General features: G+C 51.5%; 2 protein-coding genes across 3 annotated transcripts; one reads left to right on the plus strand and one right to left on the minus strand.

Annotated features, from left to right (window-relative positions):
* Positions 1-1875: 1875 nt before the first annotated feature.
* Positions 1876-5927, minus strand: LOC141971131 (butyrophilin subfamily 1 member A1-like). 2 transcript variants are annotated; one of them, XM_074928276.1, is made up of 4 exons: positions 5748-5927; positions 3716-3909; positions 3495-3603; positions 1876-2843 (listed from the first exon to the last, which is right to left on the minus strand). In XM_074928276.1, exons 1-4 carry the CDS (start codon positions 5791-5793, stop codon positions 2323-2325), a joined length of 870 nt encoding a protein of 289 aa, XP_074784377.1. In that variant the 5' UTR covers positions 5794-5927; the 3' UTR covers positions 1876-2322. The 2 variants fall into 2 exon arrangements, with proteins under 2 accessions (XP_074784377.1, XP_074784378.1); XM_074928277.1 differs by lacking the exon at positions 5748-5927 and adding an exon at positions 5653-5740 and having other exon boundaries at positions 3716-3884.
* Positions 5928-6259: 332 nt separating this feature from the next.
* Positions 6260-16570, plus strand: LOC141971127 (butyrophilin subfamily 1 member A1-like). The gene is made up of 11 exons (XM_074928266.1): positions 6260-6514; positions 7051-7155; positions 9152-9499; positions 10050-10331; positions 11334-11438; positions 12032-12052; positions 12643-12663; positions 13675-13695; positions 14147-14167; positions 15157-15189; positions 15650-16570. Exons 2-11 carry the CDS (start codon positions 7071-7073, stop codon positions 16165-16167), a joined length of 1455 nt encoding a protein of 484 aa, XP_074784367.1. The 5' UTR covers positions 6260-6514; positions 7051-7070; the 3' UTR covers positions 16168-16570.
* Positions 16571-16586: the final 16 nt, after the last annotated feature.

Consider the following 16586-nt stretch of genomic DNA (forward strand, 5'->3'; position numbering starts at 1 on the left):
GCGGGATTCAAAGAACGGTGAAGAGAAGCCATGCTACAAGCATAAACTCTGCCCAGGATGTTTGAAACAACCTCTGAAAGAGTGGTGTGTGGGAAAAAGCACCAGTGAAAGTCACAGCTTGCTCAGGGGTGAAGCCCACCCCTTCTCCTTGCCCTGTGGCCAGAAGCCCGTGGTGACCTGCTGTGCCTGGCTGTGGTGCTGCTGCAGTGTTTGATCCCAGCTCTTCCCAGACACGTACCCAGCTGCCTTCATGCTTCAGCTGTGGGATCTCGCCTTCCTCCCAGCGTGCTTGTGGACATGCAGAGCCACGGCCCCAGCAGGAGTAAGCTCTCCCTCCTCCTGCGTGGGCACAGCGTCAGCTTTGGTACCGGGAGCTGAGGCTGGGCTGGCACCAAGCAGCCAGTTGGAGACTTCATCCATTCCTACTAGGATTTGCCTCTCTTCTGTGCTCTGCCAAGAGCATGAGTTGTCCCTGCTTTTGGGATTGACTCCTTGGATGGTCCCCTGGGTTGCTCTGCTGGATTGCTGGACCCATGGATGTGCAGAGCCCAGGTGCAGTGGGATGTCACCTGTCCCCTTACAGTGCCAGAGAGGTTGGTGAGCCCATCCCCTAGTGCCAGGACAAGGTGCCTGTGCTGGATCAGTGCTGTGACTCTTTCCAGCTACTGCAGCAGACCAGAGAGACCAACGCTGTGGCCTGTGCCCAGCTGCCACCACAAAGGTGACAACTGAGTTGGCACTATGAGTCCAACCAGCAATGTGGCTGGAGAAGAAGAAATCTAGGCTGGACCCAGGTAATGTTCCCCTTCACCTACATTCACCTTTTCTTCTCCGAAGAGCAGGAGTGAGCAGGAGATGACAGAGGAAGGTCCCTGGGAGTGGGGACCTTCCCACCTTTTCCAGATATAACACGTCCTTTGAATCATTGCCCCAGAATTCCAGTTCTCTGGAGCAGATCTACAGCTGGAAGGCATGTCCTCTGAGGAGTGGCTGAGCACTCTGGATTGTCTTGTTTTGGGAAAAGGAGACAGAAGTGACCTCCTCACTCTCTGCAGCTTCCTGAGGAGCAAATGTGGAGAGGGAGGTGCTGAGCTCTTCTCCTTGGGGTTCAGGGACAGGACCCCTGGGAATGTTCAAAGCTGCACCAGGGGAGGTTCAGACTTGACATCAGGAAGCATTTCTTTACCAAGAGGGTGGTCAACAGTGGGACAGGCTTCCTCAAGAGGTGATCGGTGCCCCAGGGCTGTCAGGATTTGAGAGGAATTTGGACAACGCCTTTTTATTAAAGGCTTTAACTTTTGGTCAGCCCTGAAGTGGTCAGGCAGTTGGACAGATTGCTGTAGGTCCCTTCCACCTGAACTAGTCTAGTCTATATGTGGAAAAGGAGACCTTGATGGGGGGAGATGAGAGAACGGCAGAATTGTGGGCATTGCCTCGCCTGTGGACTTCAGACACTTCTCAATTGTAGGGGGAGGCGCTTGGAAGATCTCGTGATGTATGGGAAAAACAGAGGCACATGAAAAGATCTCGTGATGCACGGAAAGAACAGGGAACTAAAGATCTCGCGATGTACAGAAAGGGGTATATCAAGCAATTGCACAGTTAATAAATCGAACAGATAGCATCCACCATATTGGTGTTTGTGCTCTCTTTTCCCGCGGAGGTTAACCTCCTGCAAGGGTTAGCTGTGATCTGAGCGCCACAGCCCTGTGGCTAAGCAGATGGAAAAAAACAGCTAATGCCTTACCACTACACTCAATTTCTTGCTCACCTTCCTTGGCTGTCCCTATAGCATTTGCTAGTTCTCTGCTGTAAGAAAGGTACTTAATGCACATGACAGTGAGAACTGGAAATAAGGCAAGGAGAGGCTTTGGATGTATGAAGATAAGTGTTATCATGAGCTCCAGCATCCAGCTATGTTTGTTTGGTTTTTTTTTTTTAAACAATCATTAAGCTTAATTGAAAAAAGCCAGAGACGTTTCAGCAGCTTTTGAGGAGTTTGAGCCTGCTGTATTTTTGATGGCCATGTACAGAGCAGCTCTGCAGTGCCCCAGCACTCGATGCGACTTCTCTGCCCTGGGGACACCTGGCACCAAGCTCCTCCACGCACCGGATCTCTGTGCTCCCGTTGCTGCATAGGGTGGAGGGGAGCTGTGGTGGGATCCATCTCCAGGACCTGCCAGTCCTCCCACTGGGTGGCCAGAGGAACCATGTGAGGAGAAGCCGGCAGGATGCAGGACCCTCCCAGTGCCCAGCACCGAGACCCAAGATGATGGTGTTCACCTTTCCAGTCTCCCTCCCACCACGCATGCTCCCTCCATGTCAGGGGCACAACGTGAGCCATGAGTCCATCCCCACCCAGAGCCACGGGCGTAGCCTCTCCCCAGGACATGAAGCCAGGCAGAAAGCAAAGATTGAGGCCTCGTTTTCAGCATCAGCAAATGCCACCTGCCTGTCTGTAAAGTCCAGGCAGACCTGGATGGCCCTGGGGAGGCAGGCAAGGTGCAGGGGGGTCCAGTCAGGGTCAGTGAAAGCATGGTATTGTCCAAACCACTGCCCCACGGCCCAGATCCCCTCCTGGGGGGCAAAACTGAGGACCCCCTTCCTCCTGACAGACTCCTGGGCCACCCCCACAGCCCACCAGTCCCCCCCCTTGGCCACCTCCACCTCCCAGTAGTGCCTCCCCTCGGTGAAGCCCTGGCTGCCCAGCACGCATGGCTCCGTGTCGAACCGCTCGGGGTTGTTGGGAAGCAAGGTCCACTCGTTGCCCCGTCCCACGCCCCGCTGGTCACTGGCCAGGATGAGGAAGGGGTTGGCAGTGTCTGGGTCCAGGGTCACATCAACTGGAGACAGAGGGGGAGAAGCTGCTCAGGTCAGGCAACCCCAGGGGTTCATTGGGGCTGCATCCACCCCAGCAAGAGAAGGGACGGGGCGATTTCCTTTCCTGTGCCCAAAGATGTCCAGTGTGGGGTGGGAAACCCCCTTGTGCTGGACTGCCCCAGCCTCAGTCCTAATCCTGCCCCTGCTCCTGATCCAGGATTTTCCATGCAATCCCTGGCCAAGGAGACCTCAGCTTCCTGGAGGAGGATGCACCTGAGTGGTGGGTCCACATCTGCTGTGCAGAGACCTGGACCTGAGCTTGGGTGTCTCTATGCTGCAAGAGCGAAACAGGCACATCTGGGCACAAACCAGTGCAGACCATGATAGACATTAGCCCAAGACCGGTAACCTATGGCCCCGGATTCCTGTTTCTTTCTGTGGCCAATGGAGGGAGTCAAGAATGGCAGCTCAGGTGTCTGGTGTTGGTGGTGGGTCCACAGATAAGCACAAGGAATTAGCTGAGGGTGTTGCAGCCACCAAGTCTCAACACAAGCCCAGGGTGGGACAAGCCTGAGGTGCTTTGACCCTAAATAATTCTTCTACAACAGAAGCAGGTTGCATTTTTCTCCTCAACAGAGGACAGTTCCCCCTCCTCTTCCCTTCTGAAAACTCACCTCTTCCACTCATCTCCTCCATCTCATTGGTCAGTGTCTCACTCTCTTGTCTCTCCATCCTGGATACCAGCACGTCTGCAGAAATCAACGGGAGGTGAGGCAGGATTCCCTGTTGAAAGTGGAAATAGTAAGACTCAGAGAATGCCTAAAGATGATACAGAAGCAGAGGAATGATAGGAAAGTCACAGCATTCAGGCAGTTTTTAGAAAGCCAGCACTCGCCTGAGGCTGACTCCAGGAAAGGAGGTTCTGGATGGGTCTGAAGGTCTTCAGTCTGCTCTCCACTCCCCTGATCATCAGCTCATGGCTGGACTGGGCTTGCACAGCATTTCCAGCTTGTTCGAGTGAGCAGATCGAAGTCCAGAGGGGCTGGATGGCCTGGAGAGCACAGCTGGGAGTCCAGCACCTTTGTCTGTCTGTGGGGAACCACACCACGGGAGCTTCCACCTCCCTCCTCTTGAATCGCCTCCCGAGCCCTGAAGGTGCCGGCAGGCGTGTGACCTCATCTAACACTTGACTTCGGGAGTTCCCTTCCAAGGTTTCTGCAGTGCCCTGATCCTGTTTGCATCGTAGGAACTGTGCATCTCCCCTCCCTTCAGCCAGCTGCAGGGGGGTGATAAGAGCCTGCTGCACTGCTGAAAGAGGCTGTATCATCCTGCGGCAGGATGCTCAGAGCCCGCCTGGGCCAGCAGCACCATGTGCACCCCCAGCCTGGTGGGATGTCACCTGGGGACACCAGCCACAGAGCAGTGGCCATGCTCTGGGTGGCCAGGCTGTGGGAAGAGGTCTGGCTCCTTACAGGCGCTGCGTGCTCAGGTTTGTCATGCTGCCACTGGGGTTCAGGGTGGGGATGTTTGCAGGGCCTGTGTTGCCTCAATTGCTCAACTGGCAAAAGGGAGACAGCAGGTGCTGGGCTTTGCATCCCACCTCTCTATTCTGCAGACAGCTTCTCACGTGCTCAGGGACGATGGCCTCACCCCCTCACCCCACCTCACCACCCCCAGCTTGTAGGGAACTTGGGAGGTGGCACCCATTCTACTTGGTCACAGCCACTGGCTGAGCACAAAATAAAGCAGAGTGTGAGGGGACCTGGTGCCAGATGGCTCTGCTGCATGGTGCTGGGACAGGGGCCTGGGAAGGCAGGGCTGGGGACAGACTGGCTCCCCAGGGACTATTCAGTCAGGCACTGCTGTCACCTGGTGCCATGGGCATGGCACAGTGGGGGCTGCTGCTGGCATCCAGTGTGTGCAGTCACCTGCTGCTGAACCTCCCATTGGCAGGGTCAAGCAGTGACAAAATGAAACATGGATCCACAGAATCCCCTCGGTTGGAAAAGCCCTTGAAGCTCCTCCAGCCCAACCATGAACCTCCCCCTGACCGTTCCCAACTCCCCCAGATCCCTCAGTGCTGGCTCAGCCCGACTCTTCAACCCCTCCAGGGATCCCGGGGACTCCCCCCCTGCCCTGGGCAGCCCATTCCAACGCCCAACAGCCCCTTCTGCACAGAAATCCTTCCTCAGAGCCAGTCTAAGACGCAGAGACAGACACTGACATGGCTGGTCACACAGCCTGCCACAGGCAAGGGGCTCCTTCAGCAGCACCCACCTGTAGGACCCACATCACCAGCCAGCACAGGCAGCCGTCCCCTCCTGCAGTGCTGGCAGAGCAGGGGGGCACTGGTGCAGGGACATGTGCGACACTCTCTGGGTTCACGTGCACATTTGCAAATCCCTCAAGCAGCAGCACAGCCCCTCTGGCCACCCAGCACCTCTGCCTGGCCCCCAGTACCTCTGACACCCCCCCACAGGTCCCCAACACACCAGCTGGTCCAGCCTGATGCTCGCTGCAAACACACAGCACTCATACACTGATTCCACAGGCACCCCACACTTGTGCCCCTTCACCCCCCACCCCCCCCCCCCGACACCAGCATGGACCCTCTGCCTGCCTGATACCCCTGCCTAGCCCTGGGATCTCTGACTCGCCCCTCAGCCATGCTCACTGACCAGTTTTACCTGTGACTGCTCCATTTTACACCCCTTTCTGCTGGTTCCCTTGCCTTGTCCTCCCTGATTCCCTTCTGCTGCACACGCATTTAAATACCCACATACTTCCACTGACACCCCCCAGTATCAGGCACCCCTCACTTTGTATCCTTACCGATGCAGAAGCCAGGCTGGCCCTGAAGCAGCGCTCGCAGATTAGTGACAGCCCGGTGATTAGCAGGAGTGATGAGGTTGGTTTATTTTATTTACCTCTGCTAGCACTTGTTGGACAGGTCTGTGTCTCTGTACGTTTCATTTATCACCTCCCTCTGTTCCTTGTCACCCCTTTTGACGCGGTGATCAGGCCCCTGTACCCGAGCAGATGCTCTCAGCCCCGCCGTGCCCCCACGCTCCCGGCCTTCGTGACACATGCCTGAGCAGCAGCTCTCTCTGGACACACCATCTTCTATTGCCTCGCCTCTTGGCCAGAGTGGGAATTGTTTTTAAGCAATTTTTAAGCTAGTGCTGGGCTTTGCTCCCACCCGGCACCACCTCTGGGTGTGAGTCCCCCCTCCGTCACCTCCGCGCTCTTCCCAGGGACATGGGAACTGCTGGCGGCGTCCGTCCCCTCCCCAGGCGGGGAGAGCTGCGGGAAGGCTGCGGTATGCCGCCGTGGAGGGCATCTGCAGCGAGGATACGCCCGCGAATGTTGCCAGAAGATGATTTCCGCCAAAAAAAAAAAAGGGCAAATCACTCAGCTGCTTTCGTTTTTGATCGGAGGCAGCACAGGAGGAAACGGGTGGCAGGTTGCGACACAGAGTGACATTTTGGTTTGATTTTCAGATCGAGAAATGCTTAACTCTGGTTGGGGTGGCCCCTCCAGATGAACCTGGTGACGGCCAAGGAGCTCCTGCCCCCACCCAGAGGTGCTCGGGGCCTCCAGAAAGCTGCAGATTGAAATCACTTCCCACCATCTGCCCAAATCGGTCGTGACCTTCACATCTTGTTAACCAACGCTGGGACTAAGCCAGCAAGTGGTAAGAGGGTTTGGGGGGTTTTGGAGCTTGGGCGGGTGTTGAATTTGTGTTCTGGTATTTTGCTTTCCCTGTTCTGAGACCTCCTGCCCTCGGTCCGGTGGCAGGGGATGTGGTACCGAGTCCCAGATTTGTCCCTGAGGAGGAGCTCACAGCCCCAGCACCATGAGCGTTTGGTCTGGGTTTCTCCTTCTCCTCCTGGGCCTTTCCATCTCTTTCTTACGGCTGGGTAAGAAAAGCAAGGGCTCCATATTAGAACAACTGTCACTTTTTCATGAAATTAGAGATATTGCAGCTTGTCCTTTTTTTCCCAGTAGGAAATTCCTACAACTTTTAGGCACTTTGTATATGAAGTACCAAGCAAAGGCAGGCTGATGATAGAAAAATGATTTCAGCCTTTAGCATCTGAGGCTCTTCCCTAGATATTATAAAAAGGGGCTGCAATCAGCAATAAACCCTTTTAAAAGTGAATATGCCCTTTTTTGGTATTATTTGTTTATCCTTGCTTTTTCCCTTTCCCTCCCTTTCCCCAACTCCAGGTTTTGCTCCAGCAAAGAGGATGCCCTCTGCTTCCCACCTCTGCTGCTCTCTGCTGGCTTTTATCATTTATGGTTTAGTTTTCCAAGTTCATGAGCTGCATTCAGGTAAGGATCCCCCTGGTTCTTGCTGATCCCTGTGGCATTGCTTCCAGAATGAATATTTTCCCAGTTGACAGTAAAGAAACTCCTTGTGAAAGGCAGAGCACAGAGCAGGGACAGACCCTTTGCCATAAACCATGTCCACTTCTGAGAGCACCAGGATCCCTCTGGAACCTGGTTTATTCCTCCAACCATGTCAGCACAGGCATTCACACCACCTCACTGAATGCTAAATCATAGAATCACGGAACGGTTTGGGTTGGAAGGGACCTTAAAGCTCATCTAGTTCCCACCCCCCTGTGCCATGGGCAGGGACACCTTCCACTAGCCCAGGTTGCCCAAAGCCCCGTCCAACCTGGCCTTGAACCCTTCCAGGGAGGGGGCAGCCACAGCTTCTCTGGGCAACCTGTGCCAGGGCCTCACCCCCCTCACAGGGAAGAGTTTCTTCCTTACATCCAATCTAAACCTCCCCTCTTTCAGTTTAAAACCATTACCCTTTGTCCTATCCCTACCCCCCTGATCCAGAGTCCCTCCCCCCTTTCCTGCAGCCCCTTTCAGCCCTGGGAGGCCGCTCTAAGGTCTCCCCGGAGCCTTCTCTTCTCCAGCTGAACCCCCCAACTCTCTCAGCCTGTCCTCACAGGGGGGTGCTCCAGCCCCTGGTCATCTTTGTGGCCTCCTCTGGCCCCGCTCAAGCAGGTCTGTGTCCTGCTGTTGGTGCCCCCAGAGCTGGACCCAGCACGGCAGGGGGGATCTCACAACTGTGGAGCAGAAGGAGAGAATTCCCCCCCCCCGCCCTGCTGCCCACACTGCTCTGGGTGCAGCCCAGGACACAGGTGGATTTCTGGGCTGCAAGCAGACGTTGCTGGCTCACAGTCAGTTTTTCATCCATTGATTCCCCCAAGTCCTTCTCCTTGGGGCTGCTCTCCATCCCCTCCTCGCCCAGCCTGGGTTTGTGCTTGGGATTGCCCCGACCCATGGGCAAGACCTTGCACTTGGCCTCATTGAACTCCATGAGGTTTGCACAGGCTCCCAGCCTGTCCATGACCCTCTGGATGGCACATCCCTTCCCTCCAGCGTGTCACCACCTCACACAGCTCAGTGTCGTCAGGATGATGCCGATGAGTTGATTATAGTTTGTTTAGTCATAGTTACAGTTTGCTGCCATTTCCCTTCTTGATTTTCCTGTTCTCAGCATGTTCCCAGCATGTCATCACTTTACTGGGCTGTGTCCAGGATGTGCTGGATCCTTTGCAGAACAAATACAATAATGGGAAAAAAACAACAACAAAAAAATCTTTTAAAAAATATTCTGGGTTCTTTTTCTGTTAGATTGCTGACCTGAAGTTGCTTCTTCAAGGCAGCCCTGGCAAAAGGATGCTGTTTTGGCAAGTTACCTTGCCAAAAAAAAAAAAGTTGATTTTCTTTTGTTTTCCTTCAACTAGAAACCACTTGCTCTGTGAATTGAGTGGCCAGCTTATTAATAAACCTTTTCTTTTTTAATTTCCAAAAATGCCCAGAGCACCTGAGATGTTTCTGTTTTCTCTTGTAATAGGTGCAAATAGCTGAAGATATTTATTTGCAAATAGATGAAGATATTTGAGTTTTATTCGTACCCAAGTTGCCTGTTTTCTCCAGCCAATCACCCGGAAACCTTTCAGCAGCTTCCTTCATTTCTTTTTCCTGCCTTCTCCCTGTCCTGAGCAGCATGGCAGCACTTGGTCCCTTGAGAATAAATCATCTTCTAGGGATGTGAAGGACTTTCACGGTAGTGCAGGACAGAGAGGCGGTAGCCTGGCCCCAGGCTACTCACCGTGCTGCCTGGCAGGGTCCCTCTCCCTGCCCTCCCCTCAATGCCTCATCTCCCCGGCACGGTTATGCTGCCGACGTGATGACACAGCCCGGCAGCACACGAACTGCGCGGAGCAGCATCTGCTGCTTTTCTGAGCTCAGTCACCACAGCCAACTCACGGTTATTTCTTCTTTCTCCGGGTATTTTTCCCAGCTTTGCTCAATGTGACAGGATCCCCCGGCCCCATCACCGTGGCCATGGGCAAGGATGTGGTGTTGCCCTGCCGCTTCTCCCTGGAGCACAGCACGCAGGACATCGAGGTGACGTGGTTTCGGGAACACTTCTCGCCCTTTGTGCATCGCTACAAGGGGGGCCAAGACCTGTACGGGGATCAGATGCTTCAATACCAAGGACGCACTGAGCTGCTAAAGAACAGCCTCACCAACGACAGCGTGGACTTGAAAATTTTCCGTGTCCAACTGTCTGACAAAGGGAATTACACCTGCTTTGTTCTCCATGGCTTGGAATACGATGAGGCTGTGGTGGAGCTGAGGGTGACAGGTGTGTAGTCCATGTCCCTGGTACCTCTAATTTATTTGCTCATAGGTGTGCTTCTTCCCTGTCTTTCCCAGAAGCAATTTCATGTGCTTGCTTTGGAAATAGTGTTTTATGAAGTCCCATGGTTGAAAATACTCAGAATGTCCCAGAGAGGTAAAATTGCCTCCCAAGCAGCTGGAAGGAGCTTGTGAGATATGCTACCTACTTCAGATATGTTCTTGATATTGTTTTCTTCATATAAGTGAGTGTAAGTAAAGAATTTGGTGTTCAGTAATCAAGTAAGAATGTCTTGGTTTGTGGTTTTATATTTTAATATGTAGGCCTGCAGATTATTTTGCTGTAGTAGTAGCCTCCAGAGCAGATCATCAAGTTATGTGAAAAAGACTGCAGGAAATGTCCTGACTTCAGATGACACTTGTCTTAAAAAAAGCCCTGAGATTTGTCTGTGTTGCAGTTTATCCCTTCTTGTCAGGGAGAGGATCAGCCAGGCCACCTTATTCCCCCGAGATCTGGCACCCAGCCCGATCACCTGAGAGTCTCTGTTTCCCTGCAGCCGGCGGCTCTGCCCCGCTCATCGCGCTGGAGCGCTACGAGGACGGGGGGATCCGGGTGGCCTGTCGCTCGGCCGGCTGGTACCCGCAGCCCCAGGTGCTGTGGCAAGATCCCCACGGGCAGCATCTCCCATCCCTCTCAGAAAATGTTACCCAGGACAAGAGCGGACTCTTTGCAGCAGAAAGCAGCATAATCTTCACCAGAGGTGGGAACCAGAAACTTTCCTGCTGGGTCCGACATGCCCTGAACAGCCAAGAACAGGGATCAGCTTTTTACATATCAGGTGAGCAGAGGTCAAGGCCAACACCCTGTTAAGGCTCCCGATGGAGCTGTGCTGGGAAAGCACCGGCAGCAGAAAATCTCAGGTGCATTTTGCAGGCTGCGTGCTCAGCACATCAAGTGTAATTTGTGCATGCGGCGTGCAAACAGCTGAGGCTTTGTGCAGCGTTTGTACAGGTGTGTTGCCAAAATTTACCAGTTCTGTCTTGAACTGTGGGTTTCGGGGGGAAAAAGGACAATCCTCAGTGTAGCAGAGTTTCAATACAAACACTCATAACACTAGAACCAAACAAAAGGAAAGAACAACTCATGCACTGAGTCTCCCCTGCTGTGAAATCCCGTTCTACTGGTAAGAAGTCAATCGTGTCTCATTCCAGCATCTGCATATATTGAATATCTTTTGATTTTTTCTTATCACACAGAAAAGCTCCTTTGTTACTGGAAGATTGATTTGAGGTGGGGAGTATATCAGAACAGAGATGCAATGGTGAACTGGACTAACCAAACACCAAACTGCAGCGCAGCATCATGTGCTTTTCAGCTGCATCCTATTCCTTTTTTACTTTGGGAACAAACAATTTGGAAAGATTTTATTTCCCTGGGTACCTTTCTCCTGGTGATAGTGCTCTGCCCTGAAGCTTGCTGTTGATGCATATGTTAGCTTGTTTCTGATCCTATGTTGCCTAATGAAATACAGTATTTTTTTTCCAAAGGAGAAGAAAGCATGATTTAACTAGAAATAATTTGGTTAGAAATCCACTTTCCCTTTAAAAATCCCCCACAATGTATGCAAACAGAACACCATCAGCCTCAGACAAGTGCTAAATTGCCAAAATGGATTTTTTTTTTTTTTTTTTTTTTTTTTTGTGGAGTAGAGTCAGGAACTGATTTTCACCCTCAGTGGGATTCAGACCTGCTTGAGATGAGCTTGTATGAAATAGAAATAGTCTACTTCCTATTGCTACTTGCAGAGTAACTTAACTGATTTGTGGGTTTTCTTTTTCAGATCCCTTTTTCCAAAACGCCCAGCCTTGGATAACCGCCCTGAGTGTGGTTCTGGTTGCTGTAGTCGCTCTCTTTATTATTGCTGTTTACCTATTTAAAATGAAAGGTAACATCCCGGAGCAGTGTTTGAGGAAGGGGTGTGGGCTGTTGTCCTACTCAGCCACCTTTGGTTTTGACCGACAAGTGGGTTTGAGAAATGCCCAGATGGTCTTGGAGTCTTGTCTTAGTGTCTCGGACACACGTGTGGTGCCAGGCAACTTAAAGACCCAGGGATTTAACTTCTGGCAAGAAAAGAAAGGTTGTTTCTCCAACAAAAAGTCTAGCAAAGAAGAAAGTGGGCATTAAAGCAGCGTGAGCCAGCCATTCCTCTGGCCCAGCTGAGGGTGGATTCTGCCTGCAAAAATGGAGCAATAACTTGCTTGGTCCTGCAAAAAACCCCTGGCACTTTTGGGGCCTGGCAGGGTTTCCTTTCCTTCTGAAAGGGACCTCAGGGTGTAAATAATACAGAGGAATAAAGGAAACAGAAATCCTCTCTTTGTTACCAAAAGGGGATGGAGCCGGTGGGTCATGCAGGCACTGCAGCACTTCCAGACCCCCGCGGCCTTGCAAGTGGCTGTAACTCCTGCTGTGGTTTAATCAGTGCTCTTTGGAAGGGATGATTTTTTTTAAATTACTTACATTTCTTTCTTTCCTTCACAGGAAAACATGAGAAAAAAATAGGTAAGTTTACTTTCAATTTTCCATAAATTGGACAATTCCCTCATTTCATGGGGCCCATTTCTGGTGGATGTGGGGGGAAGGAAATGGTTTGGGTAGCAGCTACAGAAAATTCTGAAATTAATTGATGAAATGATTTGTAATTTTAAGGAAAATCACTGCAGAAACAATGAAAGCATGAAAGATGTTGTACCAGCAGTGAACTTTGCTTTTCAAAGGGCACCTCTCAAAGCTGGAGGAAGCTTTGGGGTAGCACATTCCATTTTGCAGGAGCCCCAGCTTTGTCTCAGCACTAAAAAAACCACAGGGGCAGGGTGGTTATGTAGCACTGCAGGTGAAATTTAACCCCATGCTCCTCCCTTGCTGGTGCAAACCTGCCCCTTCACTGCTGCCCTGTGGCTGGAGCCCTTGCTTAGGTCTCCAGCAGTGCAGTGCTGGCCTCTGCCCAAGGGGGGTTCTGGGAGGGGGGACAAGATCTCCCAAAGTCTTGAGGAGCTCCTGGCCTGAAGCTTTTCCTCCCCACCCCAACAAGTGCATCAGGGAAAAAGGAATCGGCTTTGGTGGTGATGCTCTGTTCTGGTTTTGCTTTTCAGCGATGCAGGCGGAAGCACTGCGTGAGTCTGGCTCCCCACCTCCCCGGTGAAACCCTCTGTGGAAACTTTCAGACTGTTTTATTCATCCTCTCATTCTGCTCAAATGTTCTTTTTAAGCAGATCCTTCCTCCCTCCCTTGAGCCCATAATAATGTGAAAATTCACTCTGAAAAGTCATTAGGGTTTTTTTTTTTTCCTGAGTGGCTGTCAGTGCTTTTTAACACTCATTTTAATTTGACCTCCTGGCCCTCTCTGGCTCCCTGGCAGGAGGGTGCAGAGAGGGGGGATGAGTCTCTTGAACCAAGTAATAAGCGATAGGACAAGAGGGAATGGCCTCAAGCTGCCCAGGGCAGGGTCAGGCTGGCTCTGAGGAAGGATTTCTGTGCAGAAGGGGCTGTTGGGCGTTGGAATGGGCTGCCCAGGGCAGGGGGGGAGTCCCAGGGATCCCTGGGGGGGTTGAAGAGTCGGGCTGAGCCAGCACTGAGGGATCTGGGGGAGTTGGGAACAGTCAGTGTGGGGTTAATGGTTGGGCTGGAGGAGCTTCAAGGTCCTTTCCAAACTAGTTGATTCTGTGATTCTGTCATTTAAGTAGTGAAATGGTACTGAAACTTAATTAGTTTTCAGGGGAAGACTATAGAAACCTAAGAAATACAGGATCTTCTTATAAAAATTTTAGATTGTTTAATTACAAGGACATTTTAAAAAAAAACACAAAAACACTTGAAGAGGACATATATTTTTGTTGGTTTGCTTGCAGCTCAAATAGTTACCAAGAAATAGTCCTTTAGCTATTAAAAATAAACTCTTGCTAAATTGGTGTCAGTGCAGGGGGGGGGGGGGGGGAATATATAATGGTGAAAATAAATCCAGACCAGTTCACTCAGGAATCATTAACACTGGTACAATCAGGGCATAAGTCAGCACATCTGCTCCCTTCATCACAGTCTCCCTTCACCTGTGTGGCCCCTTAGCTGGCTCCTAGAGAAGGGACTGTGTCAAATAGTAACTGGTTGTGTTTCTGTTTGTTGTTCAGGGGAACGTGATGCAGAAATTGGTGAGTCTTCTTTTCCTTACAAAGAATTTTTTAGAGTCTGTATAGGGTGTGGTCTCTTTTTTCCTTTTCACTTTTGAAGTGTGTGAACCAAAAAGTGGTGGAGGGATAAGGGGGGAAGGAAGAGAGTGAATGTGGGAATCAAAAAATTGACAATCATTGAAAATGGTGTCTGGGGTTGGGGATGGTGACTGCAGTGGGGGCACAGATAGGGTGACAGTGGCCAGTGATGGGTCCCCATGTAAGTGAGGGATCTCCCAGAGACCTTTTTCTGCCCCAGATTTGAGCAGAACATGTACCATCACCTGCAGAGCTCCAGGCTGGCGGTGGGAGAGGGCTTTGCATTGCCAGATATTGGCAGAAACTCATCCTCCTGCATGTGGAGGCTGTCACAGGAGAGGTTACATCCGAATCAGCATCCAACTGATTTGTGCTGATTTATTTTCTTTTTCAGAGAAGCAAGCTGATGAACTCGGTGAGTATCTTTCTCCTTCCTATATGGGAGACTTTTCAGTTGAGCCAGTTTCTCATCTGGGTTTTGCATCTGTACCACAGTTTTGCCTTTGCTTTTGGGAAAGGCAGAGGTAGCAAATACTGAACTCATTTCAGAAATATCCTTTGTTCTTTAGGTGCTTTTGAGCTATTCCCTGTAATCCTTCTATACTAAGAAGAAAATTCTTTCAGTTTTCAAAGTACAAACAGACCATAAATATACAGACACCCCCCCCCTACAGTGCTGGGTCCAGCTCTGGGGGCACCAGTACAAGAAGAACAAGGACCTGCTCGAGCAGGACCAGAGGAGGCCACGAGGATGACCAGGGGCTGGAGCACCCCCCTGTGAGGACAGGCTGAGAGAGTTGGGGGGTTCAGCTGGAGGAGAGAAGGCTCCGGGGAGACCTTAGAGCGGCCTCCCAGGGCTGGAAGGGGCTGCAGGAAAGGGGGGAGGGACTCTGGATCAGGGGGGTAGGGATAGGACAAAGGGTAATGGTTTTAAACTGAAAGAGGGGAGATTTAGATTAGATATCAGGAATAAATTCTTCCCTGTGAGGGGGGTGAGGCCCTGGCACAGGCTGCCCAGAGAAGCTGTGGCTGCCCCCTCCCTGGAAGGGTTCAAGGCCAGGCTGGACGGGGCTTTGGGCAGCCTGGGCTAGTGGAAGGTGTCCCTGCCCAGGGCAGGGAGTGGAACTAGATGATCTTTAAGGTCCCTTCCAACCCCAACCATCCTGTGATTCGGTGTGACTGAATCAGGACAGGCAGTGTAATTATATTTGTAGAAAGTAGATGGAGCCCTTTATGTAGCTAGACACTGAAGTTTTGGAGCTACACACTGTGAGATGACTTTCACAAATACAGCAACAATTCAGAAAACATGCAGCTGCACTGGCCTATCATTATCCTGAGCTGATCCAGTAACAAGTGTGTTCCGATGACCTCTTATCTTTTTGTTTGTTTGTTTTTATAAAGCATGGAGAAGATATGCAGTGCCTATAGAAGAAGGTAATTAAAGTTTGGTCTTTCAGGGTGCTGAATCATATTCCCTGCTTTAATCTCCCTTCTGGGTAGTTTCCCTCCCACAGTGATGCTGGTGGGACTGGGGATGCTTCTGCCAACCCTCACTTTACAGGGGGAATCCTCAGACCCCCTGTTCCTTTGGTGCATACCCCAATGTTTGTTTGGGGCAGATCTGGAGAGTTGTAGTCCCCAGTGAGCAGTGCTGGCCACGTTTTTAGACATGGGAACTTCTTCGTGTCTGCTGACCTTCTTCCCTCTCTGCTTGATGTCATCTCTTGGCTTCATTTTCTGTTCCCTGCACTAATATTGTTATCTTGTGCAGCTTCTCATGCCACAATCTGCCAACTATCACTTGCACCCTTTTTCTTCTTCCTTATGCAGCCCCAGCAAATATGTCTCCTGGGGTGAGCTCTGCCCTGACGTGTTGACTCCATCTCTCCCGCAGTAAAGGTGGTTCTGGATCCAGACACGGCCCACTGCGACCTTGTCCTGTCTGAGGACTGCAAAAGTGTGAAACGAGAAGACACGCTGCAGGACATCCCCGACATCCCTCAGAGATTTAACCCGTGGCGCTGCGTGCTGGGCCGTGAAGGCTTCACCTCGGGGAGACACTACTGGGAGGTGGAGTTGGTGGATGGAGGAGGGTGGACTGTGGGGGTCTCTAGAGAAGATGTGAAAAGGAAGGGAGATATTGAGTTTAAACCCGAGGAGGGCATCTGGGCAGTGGGGAAGTGGGCAGGGAACTTCCAAGCTCTCACGTCCCCTAATCGCACTCTCCTTCCTGAAATCCAGACCCCCAAGCGGGTCCGGGTCTCTCTGGATTATGAAGAGGGACGGGTGGCATTTTTCAGTGTTGACGAGGAGATTCCCATCTTCACGTTTCCACTGGTGTCATTCGAAGGGATAAGAGTCCACCCTTGGGTCTGGCTGGGTCCTGGGACGTGGCTCAAAATGTGGCCCTGATGAAGGGCAGGAAGTAAGAGAAAACTTTTTTAGGGGACCTCAGGAGTTCAGACTCGCAGAGGGATTTAGGTTAGAAGGAACTTGTGGAGGTTTCTGTAGCAGCCACGTGCTCACAGCAGGACTAACCTCAAAGCTGCTGAAGGTGTGTTTGGGCCTCATTCAGCTGAATTGTGTAGGATCTCCAAGGGGGGAGATCTCGTTACCTCTCCGAGACCCTGTCCTGGTGCTACACCTCTCTCAAGGGGAAGAATCAACCCTTTATGTTTAGTCAGTTTCCCCAGCTGCAGGTGACTGTCACCTTTCATCCTCACTCTTTACCTGTTGAAAAACACTTCCACTGAAAAGACATTCCTGCAGCAGGGATTGCTTTTTAAATGTATGGAATAAAGTTACTTCAGTGGGATTTGTCTGTGTCTGTG

This window comes from Athene noctua, chromosome 27 (genome assembly GCF_965140245.1).
Source record: "Athene noctua chromosome 27, bAthNoc1.hap1.1, whole genome shotgun sequence".
Lineage (NCBI taxonomy): Eukaryota > Metazoa > Chordata > Aves > Strigiformes > Strigidae > Athene > Athene noctua.

What these genes read in the sequence shown, in the direction of transcription:
- LOC141971131 (XM_074928276.1), bottom strand. Translation starts at nt 5,793, where the DNA reads ATGAAACGTACAGAGACACAGACCTGTCCAACAAGTGCTAGCAGAG. An exon ending in TCCAACAAGTGCTAGCAGAG is followed by an intron (nt 3,910 to 5,747) that starts GTAAATAAAATA and finishes GGTTCCCCACAG; the next exon opens with ACAGACAAAGGTGCTGGACT. An exon ending in GGAGGAGATGAGTGGAAGAG is followed by an intron (nt 2,844 to 3,494) that starts GTGAGTTTTCAG and finishes CTCTGTCTCCAG; the next exon opens with TTGATGTGACCCTGGACCCA.
- LOC141971127 (XM_074928266.1), top strand. Translation starts at nt 7,071, where the DNA reads ATGCCCTCTGCTTCCCACCTCTGCTGCTCTCTGCTGGCTTTTATCATT. An exon ending in AAAACATGAGAAAAAAATAG is followed by an intron (nt 12,053 to 12,642) that starts GTAAGTTTACTT and finishes TTTGCTTTTCAG; the next exon opens with CGATGCAGGCGGAAGCACTG. An exon ending in GGAACGTGATGCAGAAATTG is followed by an intron (nt 13,696 to 14,146) that starts GTGAGTCTTCTT and finishes TTTCTTTTTCAG; the next exon opens with AGAAGCAAGCTGATGAACTC.